The sequence below is a fragment of the Melanerpes formicivorus genome, unplaced genomic scaffold, assembly GCF_026170545.1.
Source record: "Melanerpes formicivorus ecotype bairdi unplaced genomic scaffold, bMelFor1.0.p_v2 SCAF_42, whole genome shotgun sequence".
NCBI lineage: Eukaryota > Metazoa > Chordata > Aves > Piciformes > Picidae > Melanerpes > Melanerpes formicivorus.
In genome coordinates this window covers 461,864-483,425 of record NW_027142394.1, presented here as the reverse complement: position 1 = coordinate 483,425, position 21,562 = coordinate 461,864, and the positions used below count along the sequence as shown (strand labels likewise).

Below are 21,562 nucleotides of genomic sequence, written 5' to 3'. Positions count from 1 at the left end.
AGTGGAAGGGGCCCCTGCCCAGGGCAGTGGGTTGGAGCTTGGATGATCTTTGAGGTCCCTTGCAACCCAAAGCATTCTGTGACTCGATGAATCTATGACATAGAGTCCATTTGTAACAGCAGCAAAAGCATGTTTTAAGTCATAGAGTAAAAGAAGGACTGCTAAAGCAAGTGCCCCAAGGTGTGCTGCAGCCAAAGCATGCATATGTCAGAACCCTTCCTGGTGCCCTAAGTGATGTCTTTGTGAGGCAGCACTGTTCATTCAGACAGCAGCACGAGGGCTGGGATCACTTTCGCGACCCCACAACTGCCGGGGCTGGCACATGCGTGGCCGGCTGCTAACCGCACAGAGGTGCTTTGTGCTCTGATGCCTCCCTCTTCCTCCCTCCCCTTTGGCGGGAGAGCTCCTTCTGGGATTGCTTCACTTTGCTGTTGGTGAGCTCGTTCCCCCCGTCAATACAACAGAACAGGTGTTGCTCTGCTGCTAGCTGAGTTTCCAGCTGTCCTCCTGCAAAACAGACCAGGCAAAATCTGTTGTTTGGTTCTATTAGACAGACTGGAGGACGAGCAAGCCCGAGATGGAGGTCTTCCTTGCAGGATACAGGGGTTTTCTTGCCAGAAGATGGCCAGGAAGGCCTGGCTGGCTAACAAAGAGAGTCCTTCAGCCTCTGGGTGTAGTTCCAGTTTTGCATCCCCTTTGGCAGCAGCACAGAGACTGCTGCAGTGTGGCCAGCCAGCAAAATTAGGAAATAAGGACCTCTTTTATTTACTCAGGCTGCTGAATCATGGGCATTCCTGTCTGCTTGGAGAAAAGTCAGGCAGCTCTACTTTCCACTGCAAGTCTCAGGAGTGCTTGGTACTTTCATCTCCGAGTGTTCACACACTTGTTTTAATGTGCTTTATGGAAATGGTGAAACTCAGCAAGCCCAGCCTGGTGTAGAAAAACATCTGCACTAGCTATTCACACACATTTGCATCCTTATAAATAGACTTTTAGGCCCTTGTAGCTGGTTTCCAGCAAAGTTCTGCGCTGTGTTTTTGGTTGGTTGTTGGGGTTGGGGTTTTTTTCCCCCCCCGCCCCTTCTCCTCTGGTCGTGAGTGCTGTGCTGGAGCTCTCTCTGAGAGGCAGAGAGTGTGAAGTGGCTGGTTCCAAAAATTAAAAATTTACAGGGACATGCTAAGTGCATCACACTGCAACTCCACATACCTGCCATGACACAAAAAAGGCATTTAGAGGAAGGAGCACTTAGTGAGTGCTGGAGGAGAAAGAAAAGCGAAAAACAAGAGGAAAGGAGGGGGAAGAAAAGAAAAGAAAGAAGAGAAAGAAGAGAAGAGAAAAGAGGAGAGGAGAGGTTCGGAGAGGAGAGGTTCGGAGAGGAGAGGAGAGGTTCGGAGAGGAGAGGTTCGGAGAGGAGAGGTTCGGAGAGGAGAGGAGAGGAGAGGAGAGGAGAGGAGAGGAGAGAAGGAAAGGAAAGAAGAAAGGAAAGAAGGAAGGGAAGGGAAGGGAAGGGAAGGGAAGGGAAGGGAAGGGAAGGGAAGGGAAGGGAAGGGAAGGGAAGGGAAGGGAAGGGAAGGGAAGGGAAGGGAAGGGAAGGGAAGGGAAGGGAAGGGAAGGGAAGGGAAGGGAAGGGAAGGGAAGGGAAGGGAAGGAAAGGAAAGGAAAGGAAAGGAAAGGAAAGGAAAGGAAAGGAAAGGAAAGGAAAGGAAAGGAAAGGAAAGGAAAGGAAAGGAAAGGAAAGGAAAGGAAAGGAAAGGAAAGGAAAGGAAAGGAAAGGAAAGGAAAGGAAAGGAAAGGAAAGGAAAGGAAAGGGAAAAGAAAAGAGAAAAGAAAAGAAAAGAAAAGAAAAGAAAAGAAAAGAAAAGAAAAGAAAAGAAAAGAAAAGAAAAGAAAAGAAAAGAAAAGAAAAGAAAAGAAAAGAAAAGAAAAGAAAAGAAAAGAAAAGAAAAGAAAAGAAAAGAAAAGAAAAGAAAAGAAAAGGAAAGAAGTCAGTACATAAAATATCTTTTAGAATCATAGAATCATAGAATCAATAAGGTTGGAAAAGACCTCAGAGATCATCAAGTCCAACCTGTCACCCAACACCTTCAAGTGCCACATCCAATCCCCTTTTGAACACCTCCAGGGATGGGGACTTCACCACCTCCCTGGGCAGCACACTCCAATGGCCAATCTCTCCCTCTGGGAAGAACCCCCTCCTCACCTCCAGCCCAAACCTCCCCCATAAACAGCCTGTGGATGCCTGGAGCCCTCTTTCTGCCCTCAGACAGGCGTGTACCGCTCCTGGGGGCTTGTATGTGTGCCTCTGCGTTGGGTGCAGAGTGTTTGAGAGCAGCTCGTTAGAACGTTCAAAGTCAGGATTTGTGATGGTGACACGGCTCGGCGGGGAGGTGGCTGCACATTTACATACAGGTGGCTGGCTGCAGAGTGCCAGCAAATTGCTCCTGCTGCTGGGAGGAAAAGGGAAAAATAGGGCTGAAGTCCTTTACCCTGACAGCAGGTCAAAATTCACACACACACAGCCCACACACCCCCAGCTCAGAGCTTGCTCTATTCTGAGTGTCCCTAGGACAGCAGAAGTGGAGTCCCCATCCTGCTGGTGAGCTGTGAGGACCTTCCCATCAGCTCCTCCATCATGGCTTTGAGTGCCCAGCACTGCCCAGCTGGTGTGTGGGTCAGGCAGATGTGGGTCACTGCCAGTGATAGAAGGAGATACCATTGATGGATTTTTGCCCAGGGAGGCTGTGGCTGCCTCCTCCCAGGAGGTGTTCAAGGCCTGGTTGGACAGGGCCTTGAGCAAGCTGGGCTGGTGGGAGGTCTCCCTGCCTATGGCCAGGGGTTGGAACTGGATGGTCTTTGAGGTCTCTTCCAACCCAAACTGTTTTATGATTCTGTGGTAATTTTATGGAGCATTATCTTTGTGGGGAAGAGTGAGGAGATGGCAGGTCAGGCAGTGCCATCACTCACATCCTGTTGTAGCACCAGGGGAGGTTTAGGTTGGGTATTAGAAAAAAAACTTCTTCCCTGAAAGGATTCTCAAAGGCTGGAACAGGGCTGCCTAGGAAAAGCCACATAGATGTGGTGCTGAGGGTTAGCAGTGACCTGTCAGTGCTGGGTTAGTGGCTGGACTCAAGGATCCTGAAGGTCTTTTCCAACCAAAACAATTCTGTGAGCCTCTGATTTCCCTTGTCACGGAGGGAGCTATGTCCAGAGAAGGGCCATGAGGATGATCAGGGGGCTGGAGCACATCTCCTATGAGGACAGACTAAGAGATTTGGGGCTATTCAGTCTGGAGAAGGCTCCAAGGAGACCTAATTGTGGCCTTCCAGTATCTGAAGGAGGCTACAAGAAAGCTGGGGAGGGACTTTTGAGGGTGTCAGGGAGTGATAGGACTGGGGGGAATGGAACAGAACTAGAAGTGGGGAGATTCAGATTGGATGTTAGGAAGAAGTTGTTCCCCATGAGGGTGGTGAGAGCCTGGCACAGGTTGCCCAGGGAGGTGGTGGAAGCCTCCTGCCTGGAGGTGTTTGCAGCCAGGCTGGATGTGGCTGTGAGCAACCTGCTGTAGTGTGAGGTGTCCCTGCCCATGGCAGGGCGGTTGGAACTGAATGATCCTTGAGGTCCCTTCCAACCCTGAAACAAAGCAAAACAAAACAGGACAACCCAAAAGACCAACCAACCAAAAAAAAAACCCAAACAAACAAGTTGTTCAGGTCCCCGGTGGCTGACAGGCCCAGCTTTGGGAACCCTTTGTGTGAGCAGAGCCCAGGGGCCTCCATCCGGCTGCCGGTGCCCTTTCCGCGCCGGGGGAGCGGGGGAAGCGTGCTGGCTGCATTGTTAGGCTGGGCTCAGGAAAATCCTGTTGTCCTCTGCTGTGTGCAGCCTGGAATTCCCCCTGCCTTGCTGCATCTTCTGCAGCTCTGAGAGGCTGAGAGGTTTTCACGTTTCAAGTCAAAAGGACACAAGTTCTGGGCCCCTCAGTTTAAGAAAGATTGTGAGATGCTTGAATGTGTCCAGAGAAGGGCAACAAGGCTGGGGAGGGGTCTGGAGCACAGCCCTGTGAAGAGAGGCTGAGGGTGTTTAGCCAGGAGGCTTAGGGGAGACCTTATTGCCACCTACAGCTCCCTGAAGGGAGGTTGTAGCCAGCTGGGGGTTGGTCTCTTCTCCGAGGCAAGGAGCACCAGAACAAGAGGACATAGTCTCAAGCTGTGCCAGGGGAGGTTTAGGCTGGATGTTAAGAAGAAATTCTTCCCAGAAAGAGGGAATGAGGCTGTTCAGTCTGGAGAAGAGAAGGCTCCGAGGTGGCCTTCCAGTGTCTGAAGGGGGCTACAAGAAGGCTGGGGAGGGACTTCTCAGGATCTCAGGCAGTGATAGGACTAGGGGGAATGGAATGAAGCTGGAGGTGAGGAGATCCAGGCTGGAGGGGAGGAGGAAGTTCTTCCCCATGAGAGTGGTGAAGCCCTGGAATGGGTTGTGCAGGGAGGTGGTTGAGGCCCCATCCCTGGAGGTGTTTAAGGCCAGGCTGGATGAGGCTCTGGGCAGGCTGATCTAGTGTGGGGTGTCCCTGCCCATGGCAGGGGGGTTGGAGCTAGATGATCCTTGTGGTCCCTTCCAACCCTGAGCGATACTATGATACTATGATCTCTGGGAACATTGCAGGTCAGGTTGTTTGGGACCCTGAGCAACCTGCTTAGTTGAAGTTGTCCCTGCTCATTGCAGCAGAGGGTTGGACTAGATGATCTTTAAGGTCCCTTCCACCCAAGCCATCAGGATTCTGTGACTCTAGGGTTCTGTGACTCTAGGGTTCTGTGATTCTAGGATTCTGTGACTCTGTGATTCTATCTGGACCCTGCTGCCAGCCCAGCAGCCCACTGAGATCCACCAGCCAGGGGGAATGGTTGTACAGTAGGTAGTGGGCAGGCAGTGGCCACTAAAAGGAGGTGATTTACAGCAGTGGCAGTAGTGGTGCACTATTTATAATGCTTCCCAGATATTCCTCTAAGCATTTCTGCACTCATCTATCATTTCTGCATAAGATACACATTTTAATACTAAATTTGGTTACAAAATATGTTGCCTAGGCAGTAGCAGACTATTTTTCTTCACTCAGTTGCTTGACATAGATTCCTGTTTGTCTGTCAGCAGTGGCTGTGTGTCAGAAATGTGTTTGATTTTTAAAGGACAAAAGGTTTTTCCACTCAAAAGCCCTGGTTGAAAATGATCATTTGGAATAATTAGCTTTTTTTTAAACACAGTAAAAATTAAGATCATTTGCTGTGAAGAGTTGATCCACTGCTTTGATTGACAGATGGCTGAACATGAGCCAGCAGTGTGCCCAGGGGGCCAAGAAGGCCAATGGCATCCTGGCCTGTATCAGGAACCGTGTGACCAGCAGGAGCAGGGAAGTCATTGTGCCCTGTGCTCAGCACTGCTTAGGCCACACCTTGAGTCCTGGTCCAGTTCTGGGCTCCTCAATTTAAGAAGGACATTGAGAGACTTGAAGGTGTCCAGAGAAGGGCAATGAGGCTGGGGAGGGGTCTGGAGCACAGCCCTGTGAGGAGAGGCTGAGGGAGCTGGGGTTGCTTAGCCTGGAGAAGAGGAGGCTCAGGGGAGACCTTCTTGCTCCCTTCAACTCCCTGAAGGGAGGTTGTAGCCAGGTGGGGGTTGGTCTCTTAACTCAAGCAACCAGCACCAGAACAAGAGGACACAGTCTCAAGCTGCACCAGGGGAGGTTTAGACTTGAGGTGAGGAGAAAGTTCTTCACCAAAAGAGTAATTTGCCATTGGGATGTGCTGCCCAGGGAGGTGGTGGAGTCCCCATCCCTGGAGGTGTTCAAGAGGGGATTGGATGTGGCACTTGGAGCCATGCTTTAGTTGTCAGGAGGTGTTAGGTATTAGGTAATAGGTTGGACTTGATGCTCTTTGAGGTCTTTTCCAACCTTATTGGTTGATTCTATGAAATTGGGTTGCAGAGTCAGACCCAGCAATTTGAAAGGCCAATACACAGTTCTACATTAAAAGTCTCCTGTGAATGTTGCAACCATTAATGTAGCAGCTTGAAACCTCACTTGGCATCACTTGGGAGGTATGACAGTGGGTAACTTTGCTTCATGTCATTGCAAAATGTTTTAGCAAATGAGTAGACTCCCTTCTCATGGAGTCCTGTCTCCAGCTCTGGAGCCCCCAACACAAGAAGGACATAGAACTGTTAGAGCAGGTCCAGAGGAGGACACAGAGATGATCAGAGGGCTGGTGAACCTCTGCTATGGAGACAGGCTGAGGGAGTTGGGGTTTTCAGCCTGGAGAAGAGAAGGCTCTGGGGAGACCGTAGAGCAGCCTTCCAGTACCTAAAGGGGACTACAGGAGAGCTGGGGAGGGACTTTTGACAGAGGCTGGGAGTGACAGGATGAGGGGTTATGGCTTCAAAGCGGAAGAATTTGGATTTGGATTGGACATTGGGAAGCAATTCTTCCCCAGGAAGGTGGTAAGGCACTGAAACAGGTTGCCCAGAGACGTTGTGGATGCCCCAACCTTCGAGGTGTTCAAGGAGGCTGGATGAAGCCTTGAGCAATGTGGGCTAGTGGGAGGCGTCCCTGCCCTCGGCAGGGGGTTGGAACAGGATGATCTTTGAGGTCCCTTCCAAACCAAACCACTCCATGATTCTATGATAGTACTTCTGCTGGAGGGCAGGATTTTTACTGTTTATTTTTCATCTTAAAACCCCAAACCCCTTTGTTTTCAGGCACTCAAACTAGGCTTTGGTCTTGTCATGTACATATATCCCAGTAGTGCAGGTTTGTAGGTACAGAAATACAGCATGTGTGTGAGCAAGGGCGGTGTGATTTGTGGAACCCTCCTCTTTGAGGTGTAAACAAGAGGATGAAAAGCTCTGCAGTTTCCAACTTATCCTGAAAAGCATTGTGTCAGTGGGCAGGCATCCAGCAGGAGAGTTGGGTTGTTTTCTCAGGGTCCAATGGTGGCCATCTGGCATTGATAGGGAGATGGCCTTGTCATCAGTTTCTAGATGCAGGAAAGGAATGAATCCTCATCTGTTTCCTGCGGATAAGCCAGAGGTTCAGAAGCTAGTAAAACCTGCTTACCTTAAAGAGGACAGGCTTGGGAATTGTTTCCATGATAGAGGCCAGCTCAAAAGTCTCTCTTGGTGTATTAAGTATCTTGAGAAAAGGCTGAAGGTGTTGAGAAACTCAGAGCTCTGCAAAACTGCCTTGAGAAGGAGGTTTTCCAACAGGTTTCATAGAATGACAGAATGGGTTGGGTTAGAAGGGACCTTAAAGATCATCTAGTTCCAACAGCCCTGCCATGGGCTGCACCCTGAGTTCATCCTGTCTTCCCTGTGTTCGAGTCGCCGTCCCTGGAGGCGTTCAAGAGGAGATTGGATGTGGCACTGGGTGCCATGGTCTAGTCATGGGGTCTGTGTTGATAGGTTGGACTCGATGATCCTCGAGGTCCTTTCCAACCTAAGATACTCTGTGATACTGTGATACTGTTACTGTAGTCAGTTTTACTTCTCAAAGGGAAAAGAAAGCCCAAGCATCACCCCAAAAGGGACAGAAGATTACTGGATGTAGAGGGCTTGCTCAAACGTTATTTTAGTATTTGTGGAGAAGTTTCAGGGTTAGATAAGTGTGATCACTGTTGGAATCTACAACAAAGGGCAGTGAAGCTGGGGAAGGGTCTGAACAACAGGTCTGTTGAGAAGCAGCTGAGGAAACTGGGGTTGGTTAATCTGGAGAAGAGGAGGCTGAAGGGAGACCTCATTGCTCTCTACAGCTCCCTGAAAGGAGGTTGCAGTGAGGTGGGGTCTGGTCTCTTCTCTATCAGGTGATAGGACAAGAGGGAATGGCCTAAAATTGTGCCAGGGGAGGTTTAGGTTGGAGATAGGAAAAATTTCTTCACTGGAAGAGTGGCCAGGGATTGGAAGAGGCTGCTGAGGGAGGTGGTGGAGTCCCCATCCTTGGAGATGTTCAAGAAACCTGTGGATGTGGTACTTTGGGACATGGTTGAAAGTCCATGGTGGTGTTGGGTTGATAGTTGGAATCAGTGATCTTGTAGATCTTTTCCAACCAGACCAGTTCCATGATTCTGTGAGTCTCCATTTCAAACAGCTATGCAAAACCTCTGCAGCACATCTGTTGAAAAAAACAGTTGCGTGCTGCCCTGTCTGGAGATGAGGTAATCCCATGGGTACCTGGTTCAGCCTATTAGCTAGCCAGGATTTCTCTTTTGTCACTCATCAATCTTTCAGCTTTTACCATAACCCTTTATCATTCTTCCTGCTTACAGCAACTTTCACCAGTTGCTTTGTCTGTGGTCACCTCACAGCACAGGGTCTGCTGGCCTTAAGGAAGTTCAGCTGGCTGAGGGCTGTGCAGAAAGGAAGAAATGGTGGGCAACCTCCTGAACTTAACAAGGGGGGGAAAAATGCTGCTCACAGCTGACCCCTTTGAAACTTTCTCCTTTTTCCTTATTCCTGGCTGTTGGTTTGTTAGTTTGTTTTGAACACTGAATGATCCAGCTGCCAGCTTTCAGCAGCTGAATTGTATCATTAGTGGCAAAATCTGGTTGCACTTTATTAGAGCAAACATCACTGCTTGTGCTGTTGTCCTGTTCCTGCCCTGTAATTTTTCCCATTACTGGTTCAAGTAACACCCAAGTCTCTTTCAGTAACAGGCTTAAAAAGATTCCTGTGTTCAGAATCAACTTCAAGGGAAGAAATCTCTTTAATATCTTCATTGATGATATGGATGAGGGGATTGAGTCAGTCATCAGCACATTTGCAGATGACACCAAGCTGGGAGCAGATGTTGATCTGTTAGAGGGTAGAAAGGCTCTGCAGAGGGACCTCGAGCAACTGGACAGATGGGCAGAGGCCAACAGGATGGCATTCAACAAGTCCAAGTGCCAGGGGCTGCACTTTGGCCACAGCAACCCCATGCAGAGCTACAGGCTGGGGTCAGAGTGGCTGAGAGCAGCCAAACAGAGAGGGACCTGGGGGTGCTGATTGACAGCCGTCTGAACATGAGCCAACAGTGTGCCCAGGGGGCCAAGAAGGCCAATGGTATCCTGGCCTGCATCAAGAATAGTGTGGCCAGCAGGAGCAGGGAAGTCATTGTGCCCTGTGCTCAGCACTGGTTAGGCCACACCTTGAGTCCTGTGTCCAGTTCTGGACTCCTCAGTTTAAGAAGGACATTGAGAGACTTGAAGGTGTCCAGAGAAGGGCAATGAGGCTGGGGAGGGGTCTGGAGCACAGCCCTGTGAGGAGAAGCTGAGGGAGCTGGGGTTGTTTAGCCTGGAGAAGAGGAGGCTCAGGGGAGACCTTCTTGCTCTCTGCAACTCCCTGAAGGGAGGTTGTAGCCAGGAGGAGGTTGGTCTCTTCTCTCAAGCAAGGAGCACCAGAACAAGAGGACACAGTCTCAAGCTGCACCAGGGGAAGTTTAGGCTGGAGGTGAGGAGAAAGTTCTTCCCAGAGAGAGTTGTTAGCCGCTGGGATGTGCTGCCCAGGGAGGTTGAGTCCCCATCCCTGGAGGTGTTCAAGAGGGGATTGGATGTGGCACTTGGTGCCATGGTTTAGTCATGAGGTCTGTGGTGACAGGTTGGACTTGATGATCTTTGAGGTCTCTTCCAACCTTGGTGATCCTGTGAGACTGTGAAATACAACCTGTGGCAAAGCAGGGAGAGCCTTTTCATTGAACTTTAGGCATGTGGGCTGACTTTATTAATTTTAAATCGTTCCTGTAATATTTTCTCCTTTCCTTTGACTCTTCAGATGCAGACATAATATGCAAATCATTTGACAGTGGCTACAAAAGAAACATTAAATATATTAAAATCTGCATTTTAATAAAGTTGTCAATGTACAGCACAGATCCTGCAACTGAGAAAGGATGACGAAAAGAAGCAATAAAAAGTGAATATAGAGACAGAACTGTTTAATAACTCGTAATGTTTTACAGTCTGGTGAAAGGAAATGTGGTCTGAGAGCTGTTGGGTATGGGTGTAAGAAATATCCTAGTCTGAGAGCTGGGTTTGTTCAGCCTTGAGTAGAGAAGGCTTAGGGAAGTCTTTATCACCACGGACTGGCATATGAAGGGTGGCTACTAGGGGGATGGAGACTCCCTGTGTCCAAGGAGCCCCATGGGAAAGACAAGGGGGGATGGGGACAAGGCACTGCTGGGGACATTCCCATGGGACTGCAGGAGAAAATGGTTGCCCTTGAGAACAGTCAGAGACTGGAATCATCTCCCAAGGGCAGCAGTGGAGTCCCCTATACTGGCCAGTTTCAAGATTCACCTTGATATGATGCTGGGCCACCTGCTTTCAACTACACTGTTACCTAGACAGGTTAGCCCAGCTGATCCTTGGGGTCCCCTCCAACCTGGGATTCTGTGCGTTGTGTGTTTGAGCTGCTGTCATGGTTTAAGGACAGAGAGATCCTCTATTGCCCCTCAAAGGGGCAAAAGAATGACACTTACACAAATGGATTGGAGAGTGATGGAAAGTTTAAATGGAAAGGCAATTAGTGCATAGTGGCAAAAAATCCCAAAGTGTACAGAGTCCCTTCCAGCACACCCAAAGGCCTCCAACACTCCCCTTCTCCCCTGAGGGTATACCCAAAACCCCCAGGGCTCTTTCTTCCCCACCTCACCCCCCCACACTGCTAGGCTTAGTCTCAGGCTGCCCAGGTCTGAGACTGCTTCCCCCCTGCTCCTGCCGGCATTAGGCCTGGCCAGGCCTTGAGATACTCCCCCAGCATTACCTGATTGGGAGCATCTCCCATGGGATCAGAGAGGGAAGAAAGATGCAGAGAAGGACTTTGCAGATGGGTTTATAGTATGCAGGATTCATGGATGTGAAATAGGCTGTTTCCTGTGTCCACCTTACTGGGCTGGACACTCAGGATGCCAGAGGTGTAACTTATGTGGCCGGAACAGGAGGCACCCAGCCTGAACTGCCCCAGCTGTTTAGGATGCATCTGAACTCCTTTGAACTGCAGGGGCTAAGCCTGTGGGCACATTTCTTTGTCATTTCAGATGGAGTGGATGTTGAGGATGACCCCACTTGCTCATGGCCAGCATCGTCGCCTTCCAGCAAGGACCAGACTTCCCCGAGCCATGGAGAAGGTTGTGACTTTGGTGAAGAGGAAGGAGGCCCAGGGTTGCCCTATCCGTGCCAGTTCTGCGACAAGTCGTTCAGCCGCCTCAGCTACCTAAAGCACCACGAGCAGAGCCACAGCGACAAGCTCCCGTTCAAGTGCACCTACTGCAGCCGGCTCTTCAAACACAAGCGGAGCAGGGACCGCCACATCAAGCTGCACACGGGGGACAAGAAGTACCACTGCAGCGAGTGCGACGCCGCCTTCTCCAGGAGCGACCACCTCAAAATCCACCTGAAGACCCACACCTCCAACAAGCCATACAAGTGTGCCATTTGCCGGCGGGGGTTCCTCTCCTCCAGCTCGCTGCACGGCCACATGCAGGTCCACGAGAGGAACAAGGACGGCTCTCAGTCTGCCTCCCGGATGGAGGACTGGAAAATGAAGGACACTCAGAAATGCAGCCAGTGCGAGGAGGGCTTTGATTTTCCCGAAGACCTTCAGAAGCACATTGCGGAATGCCACCCCGAGTGCTCCCCTAACGAGGACAGATCTGCTCTGCAGTGTGTGTACTGCCACGAACTCTTTGTCGAGGAGACCTCTCTGGTGAATCACATGGAGCAGGCCCATACAGGGGAGAAGAAGAATGCCTGCAGCATTTGCTCCGAGAACTTCCACACCGTGGAGGAGTTGTACAGCCACATGGACAGTCACCAGCAGCCAGAGTCGTGCAACCACAGCAACAGCCCATCTTTGGTAACTGTGGGCTACACCTCGGTCTCTAGCACCACTCCAGATTCCAACCTCTCGGTGGATAGCTCGACAATGGTGGAAGCAGCTCCTCCTATACCCAAAGGGCGTGGAAGGAAGCGGGCAGCTCAGCAAGTGCCAGATATCACTGGTCCTGCGAGCAAACAGGCGAAAGTTACCTATAGCTGCATTTACTGCAACAAGCAGTTGTTTTCCAGCCTTGCAGTTTTGCAGATACACCTGAAAACTATGCATTTAGATAAGCCCGAGCAGGCTCACATCTGTCAGTACTGTCTGGAGGTGTTGCCATCTCTCTACAACCTGAATGAACACCTTAAGCAAGTCCATGAAGCTCCAGACCCGGCACTGATCGTTTCTACCATGCCTGCCATGGTGTACCAGTGCAACTTCTGCTCCGAGGTGTTCAATGACCTCAACACCCTTCAGGAGCACATCCGATGTTCTCATGGATTTGCCAACCCTGCTGCTAAGGACAGTAATGCATTCTTTTGTCCCCATTGCTACATGGGGTTTCTTACAGATTCTTCTCTGGAAGAGCATATTAGACAAGTCCATTGCGATCTTAGCAGTTCCCGGTTTGGTTCCCCTGTGCTTGGAACCCCGAAAGATCCAGTGGTGGAAGTGTATTCTTGTTCTTACTGTACAAATTCTCCAATATTTAATAGTGTTCTTAAACTGAACAAGCATATCAAGGAGAACCATAAGAACATTCCTTTGGCACTGAATTACATCCACAATGGAAAAAAATCCAGAGCCATGAGTCCCTTATCTCCTGTAACCATTGAGCAGACCTCCTTAAAGATGATGCAGGCAGTTGGGGGTGCTCCTCCCCGTCCTGCAGGTGAATATATTTGCAATCAGTGTGGTGCTAAGTATACTTCCTTGGATGGTTTTCAGACTCACTTAAAAACACATCTTGACACTGTCCTGCCAAAACTGACCTGCCCTCAGTGCAACAAGGAATTTCCCAACCAGGAGTCCCTGCTGAAGCACGTTACCATTCACTTCATGATCACCTCAACCTACTACATCTGTGAAAGCTGTGACAAGCAGTTCACTTCCGTGGATGACTTGCAGAAGCACCTGCTGGACATGCACACCTTTGTGTTCTTCCGCTGCACCTTGTGCCAAGAGGTTTTCGACTCCAAGGTCTCCATCCAGCTACACCTGGCCGTGAAGCACAGCAACGAGAAGAAGGTGTACAGGTGCACGTCCTGCAACTGGGACTTCCGCAACGAGACCGACCTGCAGCTTCACGTCAAGCACAACCACCTGGAGAACCAAGGCAAAGTCCACAAATGCATCTTCTGTGGCGAGTCCTTCGGGACAGAGGTGGAGCTGCAGTGTCACATCACGACCCACAGCAAGAAGTACAACTGCAAGTTCTGCAGCAAAGCTTTCCATGCAATCATCCTGCTGGAGAAGCACTTGCGGGAGAAGCACTGCGTCTTCGAAACGAAAACTCCCAACTGCGGCACCAACGGGGCCTCCGAGCAGGTCCAGAAGGAGGAAGTGGAACTCCAGACCTTGCTGACGAACAGCCAGGAGTCCCACAACAGCCACGACGGCAGCGAAGAAGACGTGGACACGTCCGAGCCTATGTACGGCTGTGACATTTGTGGAGCGGCTTACACCATGGAGACTCTCCTGCAAAACCACCAGCTGCGGGACCACAACATCCGCCCCGGAGAGAGCGCCATAGTGAAGAAGAAGGCCGAGCTGATCAAAGGCAATTACAAGTGCAACGTGTGTTCCAGAACCTTCTTCTCCGAAAACGGGCTCCGGGAACACATGCAGACCCACCTGGGACCGGTGAAACATTACATGTGCCCCATCTGTGGGGAGAGGTTCCCGTCCCTCCTGACTCTGACTGAGCATAAGGTGACTCACAGCAAGAGTCTGGACACTGGCAACTGCCGCATCTGCAAGATGCCCCTGCAGAGCGAGGAGGAGTTTCTGGAGCACTGCCAGATGCACCCCGACTTGAGGAACTCCTTGACAGGGTTCCGCTGCGTGGTGTGCATGCAGACGGTGACCTCCACGCTGGAACTGAAAATCCACGGCACGTTCCACATGCAGAAAACCGGCAACGGTTCTGCCGTGCAGTCCACGGGGCGGGCGCAGCACCTCCAGAAACTGTACAAGTGTGCTTCCTGCCTGAAGGAATTCCGCTCCAAGCAGGACCTAGTGAAACTGGATATCAACGGGCTGCCGTATGGGCTGTGTGCTAGCTGTGTTAATCTCAGTAAAAGTGGTAGTCCCGGTGTCAACATCCCTTCAAGCAGTAACAGGCCAGGCATGGGCCCAAATGAGAACTTGAGTTCCATTGAGAACAAAAGCAAGGCAGGGGGGCTGAAGACCCGATGTTCTAGTTGCAATGTTAAATTTGAATCAGAAAGTGAACTCCAAAACCATATTCAGGCAATCCACAGAGAGCTTGTTCCAGACAGCAACAGCACACAGCTGAAAACACCACAAGTATCTCCAATGCCCAGAATCAGCCCCTCCCAAACTGAAGAGGTAACCCTTTTTTCTTTGCTCTCCACGCTTTCCATCCTTTTGGAACAGACCCCCCTTTTCCGAGCTGTCTTTGTCACTTGTCATGAGATGCTTAGGCTGAGCCGTGTTCCGTTTCCCTCCGTAGTCGGTAGCTAGTAATTACTTGCTTCTTGATATGCCTCTCCTCTTGGATGGGATTGTGTGAAATAGGACTAATTCCAGTCTCCCTAGGATATTGTCTTCTCTGTCACTGAGGAGACCTAGCTTCATGCCAGCACAACTGAGATCTGGAATCTTATCCCGGCTCCCTTACGCATTGGAATCCCCAGCTAGGAGTTGTGCTCACGGCAGAGAGCTGTAGTGACAGAGGAGCAGAGCACAGCGAGCCAAAACGTTGGCAACTGGGGGTGGATTTTTCTAAAAACTATTTGTGAGGAACAAATGGAGAGGGTTTTCCTTGTAAAATGTGTTGTAGACATTCCTGTTCCCCCTCTTAGAGGCATGTGTTGATTAAGCAGAAGTGCGACGCCAGCCTAAGGTAAATTGGGAAATCAATCCTTTGGATGCAGTTCCTTGTGTTTTTCTTTCCATTCCTGATGAACAACATTTTTGGTGTCACTGAAACATCTAGAGCCTGACAATTGAAATCACATTCATGCAACTTAAACAGCAATATCACATTCTTGAAAGGTCTCACCTGCTTCCTCAGTGCCCAGGTAGTAACACCTGTACAGGAGGAGGTAAGGGGTCATGCACTGAGGGAAGGGGAATCTGCTTTATCTTCACACAGGAAGTTAACAGAATGCCTTAGAGCTCCTGTTTTGGCCATGGTGTCTTACAGAACGACCTCTTAGAGAAGCCTAAAGACACAGCACAAATGATAAGAAATAGTAGCTTCTGTTTCAAGAAAGCTTTTAGCCTGCCACGGTACAAGCATGGTGCAAGTCATTGCTGTGAGTGTATGTGGATACCCCGTGGCTAGGGAGCTGCTGCTCTTCCATCACCTTCCTCCCTCCCTGTTTGTGAGCCCATCTGTTGGGTAAGAAATCTCTCAGCATGTCATCCAACACTGCTGTGCAAACTGCAGGGCAGGTGGGAGGCAGAGAGGGAGGAGGAAAGGTACATAAGGCTGTGTGGGCCAAGACGCAAGGGTGTGTGGAGCTACCAAGAACAGAGATGAAGACAGACTGGGAGAAGGCCACCGAGGTAGCACAGGGCCTGGGGTGCCATGAAGAAGGAAGTGGAGCTGTAAGACAAGGGTGAAGTAGCAGGCAGGATGGATCTGCCAAAGAAGGGTTCTATGCTTTCATGACTTCAGCATCTCCAGTGTGCAAACTGGACAATGGTGGAGGGCAGCTGGGGAATGGGCTAGAATGTGGAGTTTCTGGAAAGGGCAGGTTGTTAGACTGAGCACCACAGGTCTAAGGAAAACCTTCTATATGAAGAAGAGAGAAGGAATTCTTCAAGGATGGGTGTCAGGAGGATGGGCCAGTCTTTTTTCAGTGGTGCCCAGGGACAGGACACCAACTTGAACATAAGAAGTTCCAGAGTAAAGGAACTTCTTTACTCTGAGGTTGGTGGAACACTGGAACAGGCTGCCCAGAGAGGTGGTGGGGTCTGGAGTCATTGAGAACGTGCCTGGATGCTGTCCTGTGTGACCTTCCCCAGTTGAACCTGCTCTAGCAGGGGAGTTGGACTCAATAATCTCCAGAGGTCCTTTCCACCCCCTGCTGGTCTGTGATTCTGTGAATGGCTCCCATTAGCTACAGTTCAGGCCGGTGATGGTCCTGTAGTGCTGTGGCTGAGTGGCAGCTACCAGATCAGGAGCTGCACGTTTCTGATATACTCAGTCATCCTGGTTTCTGTTTCTGTCATCTTTCCCCGGGTGACCACATGAAGACACACTTCAACACTTTTTACAAGGACTTTTGACAAGGGCATGTAGTAATAGGATGAGAGGGAATGGATTGAAGCTTGAGGAGGGGAGAGGAAATATTAGAATATCTAATTAGATATTAGAATATCCAATTAGAAATTAGAGTATTTTGGATATCAGAAAGATATTGTGAATATTAGGAAGAAATTCTTTCCAGTGGTGGTGAGACACTGAAACAGGCTGCCCTGGGAGGTTGTGGATGTTCCCTCCCTGGAGGTGTTCAAGGCCAGGTTGGATGAGGCCTTGAGCAACCTGGGCTGGTGGGAGGTGTTGCCATGGCAGGGAGTTGGAACTGGGTGATCTTTAAGGTCCCTTCCAACCTAAACCATTCTATGGACATGGTATTTTGGAGGAATTCTCAGCAACAAAAGATCAGAATATTGAGGAGTGAAGGTTTCATTTGCATTATGGAGAGCCACATGGTTTGACATTTCAACCTTTATAGGAAGAAATGTCTTTAAGCAGTGATAGTGCTGAATACTCTTTGTTATTCTGTAACAGATTACTGAGGGAAGGGTAATAGAAAATATCTTTTTGAGATAAAAGATAACAGTGCAAAATATAATGTCTGGCTTCATTGCCAAGTATGCTCATGGTTGAAGTGGAAAATTCCCCTTTTTAGCCTCTACCTTCACAACGTGATAGGGTGCAATTACCTGAACATGGTATAATTAGTGGCTGAGGGAGCTGAGATTGTTTAGTCTGGAGAAAAGGAAGCTGAGGAGTCACCCTCCTCTCTCTCAGCTCTCTGAAAGGAGGTTGGAGTGAGGTCGGGGTTGGTCTCTTTTCCCTAGTAACAAGTGACAGGACAAAAGGAGGTGGCCTAGGGTTGCATCAGGGGATGATTAGGTTGAAAATTCGAAGTAAATTCTTCCCTGAAAGGGTTCTTAAAGACTGGCACAGGCTGCCCAGGCAGGTGGTTATATCCCCAGCCCTGGAGATGTTTCAGAGAGGCAGAGATGTGGTGCTGAGGGCCATGGTTTAGCCCCAGCCTTGGTAGAGTTTAGAGAATGGTTGGACTGAATGATCTTACAGGGCTTTTCTAACCAAAGTGATTCTGTGCTTCTGCAATGTTATCAGCTGAGCTGTCATCTGCTCTGCCCACCCTGCTTGGTATGTGAAAGTTGTTCATTTGAATCCTCTTCCCTGAGAGTTACCTTTCAGTTGGGATGGGAAATGATGGGCACTGCTCATCACCACTTACAGCAACTGAAGGAACAGGATGGAATTCACTAAGCCTATCATCCTGCTGAATCCAGTGCCCTTAAGCTATTCAACAGACTTCACCAGGGGGACTGTGGAGAGCCTGGAGTTGAAAGAGCTCAGATATTGGTGCATCTGTAGCTTACTCTGAGGTTAATGAGATGCTGAATTCAGGTTGTAGATTTCTCTTAAAGATCTTGGATCGTTGCAAGCTCACTGTTTGGTGATAGCTAATGTTTAAAAGTGGAGAAGCAAGTCTGAGAAGGTAGTGAACTGGGAAATAGACATCAGTCCTTTTTCTGTCCCTCATTTGCTTTGTTGACTTGGACAAATCTGCTTGAGCCTCTCTGCTTCATTTTCATTATTCAGAAAACAAGGTTGATACTTCCTGGAAAGTACATTGCCATGCTTAGCTGGGATGCATTTTTTGTGAGGCACCTGGAGGGTGAAAAGCAGTGTTCAGGAAAACCTGTGTGGCCTTTCTTCTCTTGTTCCTCCTTAATATGCTGTCATGCACCTAACGAGCCCTCACTTCTGAAGCTTCATGACTTCTCCGCGTGCAGAACGATACCAGCTAGCTGTGCAATCATAATTCTCTCGTGAACTGCTTAGCTGGCAGGGGAGGAGGGAGTGGACTCCAGCTTTCACCAACAGTTCACTGGTAAACCCCATCTTATGCTCTGCATCCATGAGTGCCGCTGTGCTCAGTTTGGTGTCCTGTTGGTGACTTCCAGAGATGATGTTCAGCTGGGGTAGCTGGTTCTGTAAGTAGCTTAAGTTCTGTATCACTGTGTTGCATGAACTGGAAGCTCATGTGACTGCTGGATTACCTGTGGCAGTGCAGGCAGTCCTTCATTAATAATACAAGAACACCCTGGGTTTTCTAGTCCTGAAAAGGAGCAGTGTGAGTGCACTGCCAAATTACTGCAGCAATAAAGCTGCTTGGGGAGGTGTTGGCAAAGGACTTGCAGAAACTCACAGTGGCAGAGACTATCAAAAATGGTGGACAAAGGAGAGGACGTAGCAAGTGTCCCACCAGCTGAAGAACAGAGTAACTGAGTCTGGGGCTGCTTTTCTGGCCTGTTGTGGTTATGCAGAGCTTTGTGCCAGGATGGGCATGTCACAGCAGGGGACTCTGGGCAAGTCACAGCACCGTTCTGCAAGGAGCCCTGAAAGCACAGGCTGACAGTGAGCTTGTGGAGACAGGGGGCACAACATTCAGATGCTGCAGATCGCTGGTGGCTCCTTGAAACTCAGCTTATCTGACCTCAGAGGGACCCAGACACGCTGCCACCCTGGGAGAAAGAGTGGAGCTCAGGTGAGTGTGCTGTTTTATCATGGCTTTTTTATACCCTCTTTATTCGCGGGCACTGCATCTACCTTTGCTCTCTTCCTATTCCTCCCCCTTCTCAAAACACTGCCAGGCTCACAGAGACAGAAAACAGGAACTGCCTTTGGAAGTGGCTGGTTTGTTTTAGCAGCCTGCACTGGCAGTCAGAGGCAGAAAGAAGAGAGAAAAAGATTGTGAGCAACCCAGGAACGTTCCCAGATGCATGCTTTTGGCAGGGCAGGCAACAGCACTTTAGCAATATAAATCACTGTGCTTTTAACTGGGAAAGTTGGGGGGGGGGGAATGCACCAAAATCAATACTCATGCATTTAATTGAAATACATAAAGAAATTAAAATCATCCTCCTCATCAGCAATCCAAAGCTGAGCATTTCTGAGCACAGGATTTTTATGAATAGGGACATAAACTTGTAATGTAAATATAAGAAGTAGTGCCTTGGGTTTCCTGACAGTGAATCCAGGCCCAGCTCAAGCGATTTTCATGCTGGATTTTTGGATCTGGAGGAACAGGAGGGAAAAAAAAAGAGGTAAAGAAGGTTGGTGGCTGGCACAAAAATTTGGCTGGGAAGTTTAGCTTTGTGGAACTAATCTGTGGCAAACATATTTTCTGCTTCTGGAGTTTCCAAATGAGCTGACTGAAAATGCAGGGTTTGTCTTCTCACATCATTTTGGCTGTGCTTTCAGGGGAGGACTAGTGAAGATGTGACCATATATATATTTTAGCAAGGGCTGCCCTGGGGTTCTTGCCACAGCAAACCACCCTCACATTGCAGCCTGCTCCCATTTCTGGTGGTACCACTGCCATGAAGGGGCTGGCAAGACACAGGCTTCAGCATCTCTCTTTTCTTTGTCTTTAGAGCTTCAGCACTGCCCTGTCAGACAGAGCCCTCTCTGAGTTTAACAAGGCTGAGGTTATTTATTATCCTCTGTGGCTGTGAGCCCTGCAAAAGTTGAGCAGCAAACTTCCCACCTTGTCAGTCTGTGAAAGGAAGGCCCTGTGCTGGCTGGGAGCTGCTGCACAGAAGCGAGAGAATTAATTTTAATGTCTTTTCTTAAATTCTGGCCCACTGATCATTAAAATCTAATATTGTTTGTCTGTCTTGTTATTTGTCAGAGGCTTCAGATGGGGAGTTTGGAGAGGCACGTTCTTCACACCTGTGGAAAAGTTTGCAAGAGAGGAAGACAGCATTAAAGTGTTCCTCAAAAGTTTTCAAGAGCACCAAACCCAAGATTGCCAGGAAACAATGCACTGGGGGGAATGCCTGCTTGGAGAGAGGCAGAAGAACTGGAGGGGGAGAAACAGGAAAGTGGAAGAAGAAAGACCTTAAGCCTCTCTAGAAAGGGCAAAGGTAGATTTAGCAAAGCTTTATGAGACAAAACATCCTGAGGTGTATACTCCATCAGGTCAGCTGCGCAGCCCAGTCCACGTGGGGCTTCCCGTGGACATGTGGCTGCTGGTCTAGGAACTGGGGTAACAAGCCACAGTTTCCCTTCTGCACAAGCCCAGTGGAAACCCAGAGCAGTGATGAGCAGTTGCATTCTGACCTCAGAAGTGGATAGAAACAACAAGAAATTTCCTCTGTTTCTCTAGCCTGATTAGCTTTAGGGAAAAGCCATGGGAAGTCCTAACGTGCCTCTTTTGTTGTTGTTGCTGGTTTGCAAACCTCTCGAGAGGTTTTGGACTTACTTTTGGACTACCCTAGGCCAATTTGAAGAAAGAAAAACTTCAAAGATGAATAGGAGACTCAAATTCTGCACTTCTTATACAACAGTAGAGAAGAGAGGTGATAGAATCCAGACAGGAAAGAAGGTTATTTTAGAGATCCAAGCCAGGAAGATGGCTTTCGCTGAAGTTCATAGCTGGGTTTTTGTGCAAAAGCCAATCACTCACAAGAAATGAAGGCATGAGAAACCACAATCTGGTCTTTGGGGGGCTCCCAGGCCAAGGTTTTAAGTCACTGTAAATGTTTTGAGAAGTGTTTTTTTTTTCCCACCACTGCTCAATAAAGTTGGTACCTGGAACGTGTGTGTCGTCTGTCTCATGCAACAAACATAACCCCTGCATTGGTTACTCTGTCTTCAGGGAAAGAAAATGGGCTAACCATGACTGTCAAATGGCTGTCTAGCTCCAGCACTGCTTGTTGCATGAAGCTGGATGTAATGAACCACCTGATAGGGAACATCTGTTCAAAGAGTCCTCTCCTTCGACCTCCCAGAGCTCTGTGGTAGCTGATAATTGATCTTACTCCTGGTTATTCAAAACCCTTAGGTACTTGTTTTTCTCCTGCCAAACCCACCTTTCATTTATTCAGTTTCCTGCACTGGATTACCAGTTACTGTCTGAAAGGTGACTTGCAGTGTTTTATAGGGTGTGTTCTGATGAATGTGGCAGCAGGAATGTGTCTCCTGCTGACGTCTGTCCTCGCCAGGGGATGTTTCAGGACATGAAGCAGTGGGCACAAACCAACACGCAGGAGGTTCCCCCCTGAACATCAGGGAATGCTTTTGCTTGCAGGGGTGACTGAGCACTGACACAGGTTACCCACAGAGGTTTCAGATACAAGCCACTTGGACATGGTCCACCTCTAGGTGGCCCTACTTGAGCAGCAGGGCTGGACCACAGGACCCCCGAAGATCAACCTGAACCATTCTGTGGTTTCCACCATCATTTTGGGCAATCTACAAGCCATACAT

At 49.3% G+C, this 21,562-nt stretch overlaps 1 protein-coding gene across 10 annotated transcripts in view; it reads left to right on the top strand.

Annotated features, from left to right (window-relative positions):
* ZNF521 (zinc finger protein 521) overlaps positions 1-21,562 on the top strand; it is a 339,396-nt gene that overhangs the window by 140,613 nt on the left and 177,221 nt on the right. For all 10 annotated transcript variants that reach the window (XM_068158732.1, XM_068158724.1, XM_068158727.1 and 7 more), the window contains one exon: positions 11,048-14,400. In XM_068158732.1, the coding sequence (XP_068014833.1) occupies positions 11,488-14,400 (2,913 nt within the window). In that variant the 5' untranslated portion in view covers positions 11,048-11,487. The remainder of the gene's footprint in view (positions 1-11,047; positions 14,401-21,562) is intronic.